At 36.1% G+C, this 15,440-nt stretch overlaps 1 protein-coding gene across 2 annotated transcripts in view; it reads right to left on the bottom strand.

Annotated features, from left to right (window-relative positions):
• The window catches only part of LOC149798108 (cytoplasmic dynein 2 heavy chain 1-like), a 180,324-nt gene that overhangs the window by 135,593 nt on the left and 29,291 nt on the right, over window positions 1-15,440 (bottom strand). For both annotated transcript variants that reach the window (XM_089963194.1, XM_089963195.1), the window contains exons 17-23: window positions 14,887-15,130; window positions 14,092-14,241; window positions 11,389-11,591; window positions 7,210-7,365; window positions 4,126-4,237; window positions 3,602-3,772; window positions 279-437 (exon numbers count right to left, since the gene is read on the bottom strand). In XM_089963194.1, the coding sequence (XP_089819320.1) occupies window positions 279-437; window positions 3,602-3,772; window positions 4,126-4,237; window positions 7,210-7,365; window positions 11,389-11,591; window positions 14,092-14,241; window positions 14,887-15,130 (1,195 nt within the window). The remainder of the gene's footprint in view (window positions 1-278; window positions 438-3,601; window positions 3,773-4,125; window positions 4,238-7,209; window positions 7,366-11,388; window positions 11,592-14,091; window positions 14,242-14,886; window positions 15,131-15,440) is intronic.

The raw sequence follows: 15,440 nt of genomic DNA, 5'->3' as shown, positions 1-15,440 counted from the left end.
CATGAGGTCCTTCCAGTCCTTAATGAGGTACACATACAATTATTAAATAGATAAGTCCTAAAAGCCTGATTCATGCGGTCTTTCCAGTCCTTGATGAGGTATACATAAAATTATTACATAGGTAAATCCTAAAAACCTGATTCATGAGGTCCTTCCAGTCCTTAATGAGGTACACATATAATTATTAAATAGGTAAGTCCTAAAAACCTGGTTCAAGTGGTCCTACCAGTCCTTAATGAGGTACACATAAAATTATTACATAGATAAGTCCTAAAAACCTGGTTCATGAGGTCCTTCCAGTCCTTGATGAGGTGCACAACATTCTTCTTACTGTCCCCATACTCTGTCAAGGTGAAGACAGCACCTGCTCCCCACAGTTCCAGTTCGCGGATTGCTTCACGGATTGTAACTTCTCCCTGGGCCCTCTGGTTCAGCTCCTGTACAGATATGAAAATAAGAAGAAAGATTACAGAAAGCCTAGAGTTTCAAGCTTTCATAACCTACTTCAACCAGCTCTGAAACTAACTTTTCAAGGTACATCGACTCCAGCAGAAATGAGCAAGCAAACAAACAGAAGACTGGCACCAAACCACATTATCCAAATTCAGTCAAGCAATGCAGTAGTTATAAGCATGGCAAGTGTTTGGTGTTACTGTGATTCATTTTGAAGCAATGCAGTAGTGGTAACTGGTAAGTATTAGGAGTTACTGTTATTCATTGTCAAGCAACTGGTAAGTGCTAGGAGTTGCTGTGATTCATTGTCAAGCAACTGGTAAGTGTTAGATGCTACTGTGATTAATTGTCATGCAACTGGTAAGTGTTAGGTGTTACTGTGATTCATTTTCAAACAACCAGTAAGTGTTAGGTGTAACTGCAATTCATTGTCAGGAAAAGCAATTGGAGATAAATGTGGACAGTGCAAGGAGTTATTGATTCATTATCAAGCAAAGCAGTAACAGTAACTTTGGCAAGTGCTAAGTTTTAACATCCTCCATTGTCAAAACATGCAAAAGAGGATCACTGGAGCAAGTACCAAGAATTATTGATTCATTGTCAGCAATGCAGTAGTGGTAACTATGGCAAGTGTCATGAATAACTGATTCATTGTCAAGCAATGTAGTAGTGGTAACTATGGCAAGTGTCAAGGGTTATTTATTCATTGTCAAGCAATGCAGTAGTGGTAACCGTGGCAAGTGTCAAGGATTATTTATTCATTGTCAAGCAATGCAGTAGTGGTAACTGTGGCAAGTGTTAGATGTTACCATCAATCATAGTCAAGTAATGCAACAGATGATAAATAGGGTAATTCCTGGGTGATATCGATTCACTGTCAAGCAGGGCAGCAGTGGTAAATGCACTAAGTGCTGGTGTTACTGTGACTCATTACTGAGTAATGTATTACATGACTAGTTCAGGGCATCATAAATACACTTTTTGCACCACACGGCATCAACCCTTTCTACAAGAACTTATATTGAAAAAAAATGTGTCTCTACTAATTTTGAAAAGCTTTCGATTCAGTTTAATGAGGATTCAGCTATTTGTGGTAATGAATTCCAGCTGTCAATTGTTTTTGGGAAAAAGCTATTTGTAAAGATAAGCTGATGATTATAGTATCAGATAAGTATACTGACTCAGATTTCTACAGATTCTTTTGGGTTTGATTAAACTCTAGCCGGATAACTTTGCTTTTGTTTTTCTTTTGCAACTCTGTAGAAAAATATTAATCTTTTTCCAGCCTTCATTTTCTGTAATGATTTCCAAGAAAATTAATTCAACAGTGAGGTCATGTCATAATTGGATATAACAAACATGGCTCTCCCTTTTTAAAATGTTAAATTTCATCTTGTAAAACAAGAGAATGGGGGGTGGGTCACAGATTTTACAAGCATATTCTGACAAAGGTCTCACTAAACGCTTCAAAGTTAATTCTTTCATATTTTGTGGGCAAGATTACAAGCTTTGGTTTAACAGGTGACATGTATGATCTGCTTTGCTGCACAATTCATTAATTTTGAAAGTTCCATTTCAGATTACAAGTAATTGTAACCCCTAAGTATTTTATTTGATTGAGGTTTTCAAAAGTAGTACCCACTAATAAATATGACATACTCGTTTTATGGCATATATTTCTTGTCATCTGAATTATGTTGCATTTTATAGGTTGGAATCACACGCCCTGTTTTTGTGCTCACTAATCTAGTTTATTAATGTCATTGTGTAATATCTTGTAATCCTGTTTTATTTTGACTGATCCGTAGCATATAAAGCCTTATGCAAAGAGGTGAATTTCCAAGTCACCTTCAATCATCATACCATGATATGCAAGGAGAAAAGCACTGGTCCAAGTTTTCTATCCTGAGGTACTCCGCTACTTTGGACCAACCATATTTGGAACCATTTACCATCATGCATTACTCTTAGAAACGTCAAAGAAAGTCTTTCCAGCAGAGAGTTTTACTTGCAATTACATAATCAAATAACTCTTTAACAATTCATGAGGAAGAGTCTCAAAAGCTTTATCAAAGTCTAATACAAAATGTCTATTTGTTCAACTTTATCTAACTGTTTAGCCCAGTCATCAGTAACACAGCACAGTTTTGTTTCACAGCTATGTAATTACTAAAGTGGTTAAAAACACCACAGAACATGCTGTTCAGTATTTCAACTTTCTCTGCAGTAGTGGTAAATGCAGAAAGTGTGCTTGGTGTCAGTGTGATTCACTGCCAAGCAAAGCATTGGTAGTAAATGCAGCAAGTGTTTGGTGTCAACGTAATTCACTGCCAAGCAATGCAGTAGTAGTAAATGTAAAAAGTGTTTGGTGTCGATGTGATTCACAGTAGTGAAAAGCAGCAAAGGTTTGGTGTCAATGTGATTCACAGTAGTGATAAATGCAGCAAGGGTTTGGTGTCAATTTGATTCACTGCCAACCGACCAATGCAGTAGTGGTAAATGCAGTAAGTGTTTGGTGTTAATGTGATTCACTGTCAAGCAATGCAGTAGTGGTAAATGCAGTAAGTGTTTGGTGTTAATGTGATTCACTATCAAACAATGCAGTAGTGGTAAATGAAGTAAGTGTTTGGTGTTAATGTGATTCACTATCAAACAATGCAGTAGTGGTAAATGAAGTAAGTGTTTGGTGTTAATGTGATTCACTATCAAACAATGCAGTAGTGGTAAATGAAGTAAGTGTTTGGTGTTAATGTGATTCACTGTCAAGCAATGCAGTAGTGGTAAATGAAGTAAGTGTTTGGTGTTAATGTGATTCTCTGCCTTGCAATGCAGTAGTGGTAAACATAGCAAGTGCCAGATGTTACCACGATTCAATGTCAAGCCATCAGAATAGCATAGTCAAATATAAAAATATGTAACTGTATTACATGTTTTATATGAATCGTTTAATTGCTTAATTTACATCAGTTCTAATCTATTTTATTCTTAGTTTTCCTCTTGAAATATTTTAGCTTATTAGAAACAATATATAAATGTCACAAATAACATTTTATCTTCAATTTTCAAAGGTATATTTGGCCAATTAATCCAATGAAAATTATAACATAATCTTGAAACTTATGACAGATATTAAAAAGTCTTTCATCACCTTCAAAGCATCAGCGTTCTTGATGATTTCATCACTGGCATGGAGAATCTGACCAAAGGTAAGTTTCTCTAGACTTGTCCCCCTTGACATTTTCAGCATCCTGAAGAGTTCTAACCAGTGATCCTGTGACAGAGGTTCTCCTCTGACCCACTTCAACACTGGCAACACATTCTGAAATGACAAATGTTTTTATTTTCGTTTTGGGTATCCATAATTTTGTTTTAATCCCAAAAACTGAACGAGGACATGTCTTCCAAATCAAATGATTTTAACTGATAGTAACACATATTTCTATTTATGTTGAACTAAGTAAACTCTATGATGTGTGTATCTACATTAGGCAATTTATGCCTTTGCCCCATAATTTTGGAAGAAACATAATATGCAAAATTCTATTCCTGATCAGCTTTATAACATTCTTCAAGTAAACATGATTAAATTGATCCTAGTAAACCACTCTCCAATATTCAAACATAAATCAATAAAAGTATTTGCTATACAAAATTGGACAGTCAAAACCCCACCTTGTATCTCTCTATGTCCTTGTGGATTCTCACAGTCATTGTAGTTGTCTCCCTTTCTTTAAGTTTCTCATACCATGTGCTCAGGAACTCTTCAAACTGGTAGGTCTTGCTCCTGGAATGTAATAAATGTTGCAATCAGAAAATATAGCTGATTTTGTACCACATGAATGGCCCTAACTTAGCTACATCAATGACAAAAGACAAATTACAATTTCATTGTTCATTTTAGGCTACACCTTTATGTCACTGACCTTATGTTTCATCTTTGGTGCAAGATAGTTCCCAATATGATACCACTGAGCACATAAAGAAATTAAAGATAAAAGATCACTATGGTTGATTTTAGACTTTTGGAATCAAGTATGCCTCAAGGTGGCTTTAATACTGAATAGTATTTGCTTCTTGCCAAAGAAACAAAAGATGATCAATGTTCATTAAACCAAAAGATGATCAATGTTCATGAATACCAAATAATGATCGACGTTCATGAAACCAAATGATGATTGATGTTCATGGAACCCAATATTGATCGATATTCATGAAACCAAATGATGATAATGTTCATTAAACCAAATGATGATCGATGTTCATGAAACCAAATGATGATCAATGTTCATGGAACCAAATGATGATGGATGTTCATGAAACCAAATGATGATGGATATTCATGAAACTAAAAGTATAAAAAGATGAAATTTCAGCAAAAACACTGCTAAATTTACTTCCAGCAAAGATACTGTTGAATTTGTCTCCAAAGAAGCATACTGAGGTGAAACAATGTCCATTCTAAATAAAAGTTATTGAGGGGAATGGTTAATTTAGCATGAGGTATTGAAATTCCAGATGAGAGGGCTATGGTGGGGAGGCTGATCTCATGTGCTTGTTCATGGACTTAATAATTTCTTCTATAAACATCAACTTTTCCAACATAATATACTTTGAATCAGTCCAATATTAGTCAGACAACATCATGGTTTTCAACAACTTTTGACCTGGTAGAGACCTAGTGCCCAGTTTCCATTTCCGGAACAATGTCGTAGCTAGGAATGTTTTGCAAATTGGAATGGAAAAGGGGCACCTTTAACAAAAAGGGTACTTTTATGGAACAAAGGAGCACATTTTCGATCAAAGGGACATTTTCTTTGGAGAAATGACTTAACGTAGATGATAAAATTTAAAATTTTGATAAGAGATAAATGTAAACACACAATTCCGCAAGATAATTATCAAAATATCTAGTTCTGAAGTAATATGACTTGAACAATGGCAAATAATATTGGAATTATGTTCTTAATTTAATGAAGTCAGTCAAACATCTACTGACTTCTTATTACCTTTTCAAGAGCAAGCTTTCCGTAAATTCATTAAATTTTAAAATACATTTTCAAGGAAGAGGGTCATTTGTATCAATAATAAAAAGTCAAATTAAATGTCAAATTTTATTGTTGAACTAGCTATTGCTATTGCCCGTCCTAGGATGGTAGTGAGAAAAGAAAGTTTCAAGACTAAATTTTTTTAAAAGTATTTTAAAAAAATAAAAGATTGGGGTGAGTTAAGAGAAAGTTTGAACATAATACAAAAAAACTATTAAAAGAAATTGGGATACTGCCACAAATGTCAAACCCATGACCTCTTGTTTGGCAGCCATGACACAGAAAAACAAATGAGGTTTTTATATATAAGATACACCAAAGTCAGGACCTAATATATGACCCAGGATGTGTAATATACCTGTGGGACCTTATGTATAACCCAAGAACCACAGTCAGGACATCCAAAAATGGATACGCTCAACAACAACATGTTGCTACTAAACCAGCTGATCTGAGGATGCAGAAAGTAGCGGCATAGTAATACCATAGTCATTACCTAATGTATAACCCAGCATAGCAATACCATAGTCATTACCTAATGTATGACCCAGCATAGCAATACCAGTCATTACCTAATGTCTGACCCAGCACAGCAATACCAGTCATTACCTAATGTATGACCCAGCATAGCAATACCATAGCCATTACCTAATGTATGACCCAGAATAGCAATACCATAGTCACTACTTAATGTCTGACCCAGCATAGCAATACCATAGTCATTACCTAATGTATGACCCAGCATAGCAATACCATAGTTATTACCTAATGTATGACGCAGCATAGCAATATAAATACTCATTACCTAATGTATGACCCAGCATAGCAATACCATAATTATTACCTAATGTATGACCCAGCATAACAATACTATAGTCATTACCTAATGCATGACCCAGCATAGCAATACCATAGTTATTACCTAATGTATGACCCAGCATAGCAATACCAATCATTACCTAATGTTTGACCCAGCATAGCAATAGCATAGTCACTACCTAATGTATGACCCATCATAACAACATTACCTAATGTATGACCCAGCATAGCAATACCACAGTCATTACCTAATGTATGACCCAGCATAGCAATACCATAGTTATTACCTAATGCTTGACCCAGCATAGCAATACCATAGTTATTACCTAATGTATGACCCAGCATAGCAATACCAGTCATTACCTAATGTTTGACCCAGCATAGCAATACCATAGTCATTACCTAATGTATGACCCAGCATAGCAATAGCATAGTCACTACCTAATGTATGACCCAGCACAGCAATAGCATAGTCACTACCTAATGTATGACCCATCATAACAACATTACCTAATGTATGACCCAGCATAGCAATACCACAGTCATTACCTAATGTATGACCCAGCATAGCAATACCATAGTCATTACCTAATGTTTGACCCAGCATGTGTATTATCTCTGAATGAACAATGTTACATAATGACAGTAGCCCTCCTATTCCAATATGGCTAAGATAGGCTTTCACACCTTGGTGTAAAACGTCCCCCAAAAAAGACCAAGTTACCCCAAAAAGGGGCTATATATTTTGATTACTTGGGTACAAAATGATAGCATGATGTATATGGCACAAAAACTTTCTTTTGTACATTCCTCATTCAATTAACATCTAACATTAAACTCTTTATAGGAGACAATTTCTTGCCAACTGAAATTTACATTATAGAATACAAACCTGAATGAAATCCAATCTTCCTTGGCCAGTTCCTTAAGTCCATTGTTGAACTCCTCCATGAGGAACCACATGGCTTCATAGTTTGCAAGATCCTGCTTCATTTCATCTGCCACTTCAAATGCTGGCACCACCATGCCAAAGTGCTCGCTGTCCTTACTGAAAATTAATTTGAGAATTTTCCACTTCAGGTCCACAAAGTCAATGATTTTTTTAAACTGTAGTATATACTGACTTATAAATTGTGTCCAACTATATAAAATACAGACCCTAATCTGCTAGTTACATAATGCAATGGCAGAATGAGGTCTATATAGTTTTTTCTACCAAATACTCTTAGCAAATTACATAGACCAAGATCTTCTGGTGCATTATACAAATGCAGATCTGGATCTGTGCCATTTGTTCTACTTATTATTCCTAACAAATTGCTTATACATAGATCTTATTGTTCATTATACAATGGCAGATCTGGATCTATGTTTTTTGTTCTACTGATTAATTCTAAGAAACTGCATATACACACATCTGCAACTGGATCCAACTTATTAATATGTTACCCAGGACTTGTGTCATGTACCAATGTGCATGTTTGTGAGTGATAAATCGTGGTGCATGATTCCCATGCTTCATGAGTATTAAAATCAATTCCCTGCCAAACTAATAAAAGCTTCTGGCATTCCTACTCTAGTTCCTGAGACAGACAAAACCTCAAGCAGTATGAGTTGTGAAGATGAAGAGCACTTGTCTCTCACGCAAGTGAAAGACCAGGGATTGAATATAATTTGGAAAAATTATACCCTTCGAGTCTGGTAAGGTTTATTTCATATAATTTCATCTCATAATAAATCCCACAACCGACAAGTGAGTGTTATCATTTCAACCGGAAATAAAAGACAGCTCACATAGAGTATATCAGTATAATTCAACATTGCACTAGGAATGGAAAAAAACAGTTCTCCATTGACTACAATTTTAATTTTTTTTCTTCTTGCATTGTTCTCTTGTATCTGTCACAAACGCACTGACTTTATTACATAAAAGGTATTATTTGGTGCATTTATCTTTCATATTTTGAGAGGTCGTGCAGTGCAATTAACTGTATTCAGTACAACAAATGCAACAACAATGGTCTCCTCTCACTGAGGAAATGTGCTGAACATGACCCCCTCATCACCAACAGTCTTCCACCTGCCTACAAAACATCTTGGATGTACCCATGCTCCAAGCACTGGCATCTTACTGATTATGTCATCATCTGGAGAATAGACAGGTAGCAAGCATGTCCAAGTGACAAAGTCCATGAGAAGTGCAGAATGCTGGACTGGTCACAGGTTCATAATATCCAAGCTCAATATCTGGTTATAGCTGAGCAGATGACCAGAAGGCAGAAAAATCTCCCAAAAGTTGAATGTTGTCAAACTGTATAGGAAAATTAAAAACAGGCATTTGTCAAAAAAACTGTACAGCCAACTAGATACAATCAAAATAAACTCAGAGGAAAATGTTGAGGAAAACTTGGCATCCTTCAGAGACTCTGTGCAATCAACTGCATCCCAAACCTTTGGTCCAGCCACATGTAAATATCAAGATTGGTTTGATGAGAATTATGCTGCCATACACACTCTCTAATCTCCAAGCTCTATATCCGGATTCAGTCGAGCAAACAACAGCAAGGGAAAGAAGTGCCTGAAAAGCCTAATGTATGACCCAGCCCAATGTTGCCAAATAGAAGTAGGAGAATGTGAGATAGACATTGGTAGAAAAACTGAGTAGCCAACTGGATACACTCGAAATAAGCTCCCAGAATGTCGAGGCAAACTGGGCATTGGTCACAGACCCTATGTACTCAAATGCATCCAAAATCCTTGGTCCCACCACTTATAAACAAAAATATTAGTTTGATTAGAATGATGCTGTCAAACAGAATAAGAAATATCGGATTCAAAATGTCTTCCTATAAAACAGCACTACATTATCTAAGAAGGCAGCATTCAACAACATCAAGAGGACTGTCTAATGCAAACTCAGAGATCTTCAAGACTGATGAGCAATAAGACAGATGATATTCAGTCCTACATATGCAGGAATGACAAGAAGAAACTATATGATGCTCGGAGAATCATTTCAATCTCCAATACAGACAGCACCAAACTGCTCACTGACAAAGAAAAGATACTTAAAACATGGGCAGAATACTTCAACACCATCTGCAATCAAAAGGCATCTATCAGTGAGGAGGCAATGACTGACTGACAGAAATTAACATAATGCTTGCTGATCCTCTGATGCTAAGTGAAATGGTGAAAGCAACTTACCTATTGTCAAATGGCAATTTACCTATTGTCAAGTGGCAAAGCACCTGGAGCAGATGCTATACCATCTTTAGTCTACAAAGCTGGTGACTTGCACATGGCACAGAAACTTAATGAACTCTTCCAGTCACTGTGGACTAAGGGAACTATACCCCAGATGTACAAGGATGCATCCATCGTCCACTTGTATGTGTGTGTGTGTGGTTTAGATTTTTGACATAGCTTTAAAAACAATTTAGTCATATCACAATGATGTCTGCAGTGTGACAGTTTATAGTGATGTTTAGCACTGGGGCATCATGCCACAGACATGTAGCATGATGTCCCACTCAGTCACATTATCCTGACACCAGGCCGACCAGTCCTAACACTAACCTCCTAATGCTGAGCGCCAAGTGAGGCAGCTGTTAGCACCATTTTTGTAAGTTTTTGGTATGACTCGGCGAGGATCAAACCCACAACCACCCACATCCGAAACACTCTAACCACTAGGCCACCTGAGCAGTCCATCCATATGTATAAGCAGAAAGATGACAGACAATTTTGCAACAACTATCAGGGCATCTCTTTGCAGTCAAAAGCAAGCAAAAATACTTGCCAGAATTCTACTCAATCATCTTGTGCACCATACCAATCAAGGGCTCATGCCAGAGAGTCAGTATGACTTCAGAAAAGGACAAGAGACCACAGACAAGGTGTTTGTAGCTTGACAGTTCCTGATGAAATGCCAGGAACAGAACTCCAACATTCACACACAATTCACCAATCTGATTAAAGCCTTTGACACAGCCAGCAATGGAGGCCTTTGAAATATCATGGCAAAATTTGGTTGCCCAGAGAAAGTTATCATGATGGCTAAGTAATTCCATGATGGCATGCTCACTTTTGTTGTGGACATGGGTAAGTCATCTCAACCATTCCTATCACTGGTGTCAGTTTGATGTTCTCTGCCATGCTTACTGATACCTTCCATTACTATGAAACTGGGATCTATATTAGATAATGAACTGACAGCAAGCTCTTCAATCTGAGGAGACTATGGGCAAAGACAAAATTACAGGAAGTAACTTCGTGATCTTCTATTTACTGATGACTGTTCCCTGAATGCCAAATCTGAGTCTGATATGCAACACAGTATTTCTCTTCAGCTTGTGACAATTTAGGTCCCACTGCACCAGAAAAGCCTTAATACGTAGAGCCTACCATCACAGTAAATGGCCAAACCCTACTGGCAGTAGACAAGTTCTTCTATCTCCGCAATACACTGTCACATGCAGTCCACATTATTAAGAAACCAATACCAGAATTGCTAAAGCAAGTGTGGCCTTTGGCAGACTACATACAGATGTGTGGATCAGTCTACAAAGAAAGATCAGGGTCTACAAAGCCATTCTGTTGCCAACCCTGCTGTATGTTTGCGAATCCAGGACAGTGTACAGCTGCCATGCATAAAAGCTGAATCCTTTTCACATGGGCTGTCTGAGGAAACTAATGAAGATAAGATGGCAGGACAAGGTCCCAGACACTGAGGTTCAAATAATCCCACAACTATACTAGTTCCCAAATGCTGAACTAACAAAGGACAAGACAAATACCTATTACTGCAAAATCAAAATCCTACATGCTACAGTACAGAAAAGGAAGACAAAGAAGAAAATAAAACAGAAGACGTAGGGATAAACAACCATCAAATTAAGGAACTGCAGAGTTACACTTTTTTCATCCACATCAAGTTATATTCAATAATAATATATTCAAAAAGGCAAGGAATATCAGTGACTGTAAAATAATATTTGATTAGATGTACACTTATATTTAAGACAACTTTAATTTTCGTCAGAAGTTAAGACAAATGTAAAAATCTCACACAAGAGTCTTCCTGACTTCCTCTAATTCATTAAACTCCAGTCTCTTGTCCTTGATAATCTGTACAGCTTTATCAGTTTTTTCCTTGTCCCCCTCCAGTGCCTCGTCTCCGGGCTTCAGCTGGTGCCATCGTGCTGCAAACTTGTCCAGGTCCTGACGGAATGACTTGATACGGGATTCAACGTTGCTCTTCATCACCTCCACCTACATGTAAACAACATGTTTAACCACACATAATTTAACTCATTAGATGAAGAAACAAGACAAGAAAGGAGAGCCCCACTATGGCTACATGACAATCCTTTCTGAAATTAAAACTAATTAGGAAAAAACAAGCCCATTCTTCTGTGCACTGATAAAAAGTTGCATAAAAAGTCAACATTCAACTTAAAACGCAATAAAAGATTTGTTTGATTGCATTGTATCCAGAAACAAGTAAATTGATTTGCTACAATGAAGCAAACAACCATTAAATTCATAATTAGAATATATACCAATCTCCCTATATATAATCTGGTAGTCAAGTTCAACTGGTAGATTGAGTCCAAAACTGATGATTACAATATGTACTCAACCACAACATAGCAATATGTACTCAGCCACAACATAGTAATATGTACTCAGCCACAACATAGCAATATGTACCCAACCACAACATAGCAATATGTACTCAACCACAACATAGCAATATGAACTCAGCCACAACATAGTAATATGTACTCAGCCACAACACAGCAATATGTACCCAACCACAGCACAGCAATATGTACTCAACCACAATACAGCAATATGTACTCAGTCACAAAATAGCAATATGTGCTCAACCACAACATAACAGTATGTACTCAGCCACAAAATACCAATATGTACCCAACCACAACATAGCAATATGTACCCAACCACAAAATAGCAATATGTACCCAACCATAACATAGCAATATGTACTCAGCCACAACATAGTAATATGTACCCAACCACAACATAGCAATATGTACCCAACACAACATAACCATATGTACCCAACCACAACATAGCAATATGTACTCAGCACAACACAGCAATATGTACCCAACCACAACATAACAATATGTACCCAACCACAACATATCAATATGTATCCAACCACAACATAATATGTACCCAACCACAACATAGCAATATGTACCCAACCACAACATAGCAATATGTACCCAACCACAACATAGCAATATGTACCCAACCACAACATAGCAATATGTACCCAACCACAACATAACAATATGTACCCAACCACAACATAACAATATGTACCCAACCACAAAACAGCAATATGCACCCAACCACAACATAGCAATTTGTACCCAACCACAACATAGCAATATGTACCCAACCACAACATAGCAAGAATGGTTAATACTTCTATGAATACATGCATGGGTGTCAGCATCAAGAAAAAAACAAAATGCCATCAAATGAAAGTAATAATTTAGGTTTAACTAATTGCATTCCTTTACTTGATGACACTTGTGCATTTAATTAATGTGTTTAAAATGGAAATAAAGATAAAATACACAAATTAAAGCTTCATGGTATTTTCTTCATACTGGCATAAAACTGACAGAAGAATCCAAGTACAGTATTTTCACATAGGTTTTCAGGTAATGGATTTTGACAATCCTATTTTTTTTAAAAAGTTTTTTTAAAATTATTTGAAAATGTTGGTCATGGGGTTCATGGCAGTACTGAGTTATATTTGGAATGACTTTATAATTTTCCCATGTTATAACAAGGGAAAGTTGTACAGGTATATATGCATGTATTATTTATACTAAGCAACAATTTTTTGTGTGCTTATGCTATATTTACAGATGAAATAAAGATTATATATATATGTGTGTGTATGTATGTATAGACCAATATTTAAAGTTTTATTTGAATGATTAGATTGCCACATGGCTGAGTTGTGTTTTTTCTTCTTTTCTTATAAATTTTAAATGTACATTTGCAAAGGTTATGATAAAAGTAAATTTCTCACTTATTCCTACCAAATACAGAATGAACACAATCCAACATTAAATTTCTCACTTATTCCTACCAAACACAGAATGAACACAATACAACATTAAATTTCTCACTTTTTCCTACTAAATACAGAATGAACACAATACAACATTAAATTTCTCACTTTTTCCTACCAAATACAGAATGAACACAATACAACATTAAATTTCTCACTTTTTCCTACCAAATACAGAATGAACACAATACAACATTAAATTTCTCACTTTTTCCTACTAAATACAGAATGAACAAAATACAACATTAAATTTCTCAATTTTTCCTACCAAATACAGAATGAACACAATACAACATTAAATTTCTCACTTTTCCTACCAAATACAGAATGAACACAATACAACATTAAATTTCTCAATTTTTCCTACTAAATACAGAATGAACACAATACAACATTAAATTTCTCACTTTTTCTTACCAAGTACAGAATGAACACAATCCAACATTAAATTTCTCACTTTTTCATACCAAACACAAAATGAACACAATCCAACATTAAATTTCTCACTTTTTCGTACCAAACACAATATGAAAACATTCCAACATTAAAATTCTCACTTTTTCCTACCAAACACAAAATGAACACAATCCAACATTAAATTTCTCACTTTTTCCTACCAAGTACAGAATGAACATAATCTGACATTACCTGCTCTTTAACCATAAGCTGGTGGCTCTCCATCATCAGTTCAAACTTGTCCCAGCGGCCCTGCAGTTGGTTTAGCGTGTCAACACCACCACCCGCCACTGAGCGAAGAAGCTTGTTTTTAGCATCGGCCTTCTCAAACAGAGGCTGGATCTGTTAAAACACAGATAAAAGATAAATAAACTCAGCAGAAGCAACTGCTTTAAAAATTCAAAGCCACAAAACAAAAGTTCTAGATTCTTATTCTTTAAACCTTTTCAAGCATAAAAATGAATTTCTGACTTAAAAGTGTTAAAGTTCTGTAATTTATAGCATTAAAAATAATAAGGAACATTTTGGTTTCCACAAATAGCAATTTAAAAATATTATTAGAGTGTAATAGAGACATTTTGTATCAATTAATTATATCAGCAAATGCAATGCTGTGTAACTCTGATCTATAAATTAAAATGAGGCAACACCATGGTACAACAGATCCAAGTCCTTGTTTTCTCTACATGATTTATTTCGGGGGCCCCAAGTGGCCAAGTGGTCTAAAGCATTCTCTGTTAAGGATCACTGCCATCTCACCTCTGTCTGCGTGGGTTCGAGTCTCGGATTCGACCAATGTGGGTACGTGAGAAAGCTTGCCAGTAGCTTCTCGTGGGTTAGTGGTTCTTTCTAGGGTTTTCCCGGGTTCTTCCTCCACCATTAATACTGGCAGCCATGTATAGCCTATCGTGTGCTGAAAAATGGTGTTAAACACTACAGCAACAACAACATGATTTATTTCTATATCTGAGTCCATGTTTTCTCTACCTCTTTCTTTATCCTGGCAAACTCTGAATGTTTTGCATTTGCCTCTCCAATCTCCTCGACTGACTGTGGCCTCTTGGACAATGTCTCCATAGCAGTGTTAAGGAAGCCATCAATCTCTGTTACTTCCTTCAAGATGGCTTTCCGTAGTGAGTTCATCAAGGCATCAAACAACCTCTGGATGTGGTCGTCAATTACTGCCTTGACTGGGGTGGTGTTCACTGTGATACAGTCTACCTTGATTTGCCTGCAAAGAAATATGTACTTAACTTTTTACTTTATACAATGCTGATATTGTTATTATCATTTGTTTGCAAGAGGAGACAACGAAGGAAGAAAAGGAAAATGCCATTAATTGACAGTTCTTGTGAATATGGAAATTAGTTAAAATAATTCCATTAAATTTTGCCAAAAATGATTTTTGATAAATTCATAAAAACAAAATCATTAAAATGTTTCTATACTCTAAGTACAATACTGTTTGGCAGAATCTGCTCAATGCCTGATACACTACATTTTTCTTCCAACATCCTTTGATCTAAATTATATAATTTCTT

Source organism: Sinohyriopsis cumingii, chromosome 6, assembly GCF_028554795.1.
Source record: "Sinohyriopsis cumingii isolate HCF-2022 chromosome 6, ASM2855479v2, whole genome shotgun sequence".
NCBI lineage: Eukaryota > Metazoa > Mollusca > Bivalvia > Unionida > Unionidae > Sinohyriopsis > Sinohyriopsis cumingii.
The sequence above is the reverse complement of the archived record's forward strand: the minus strand, read 5'-3'. Positions and strand labels throughout refer to the sequence as shown.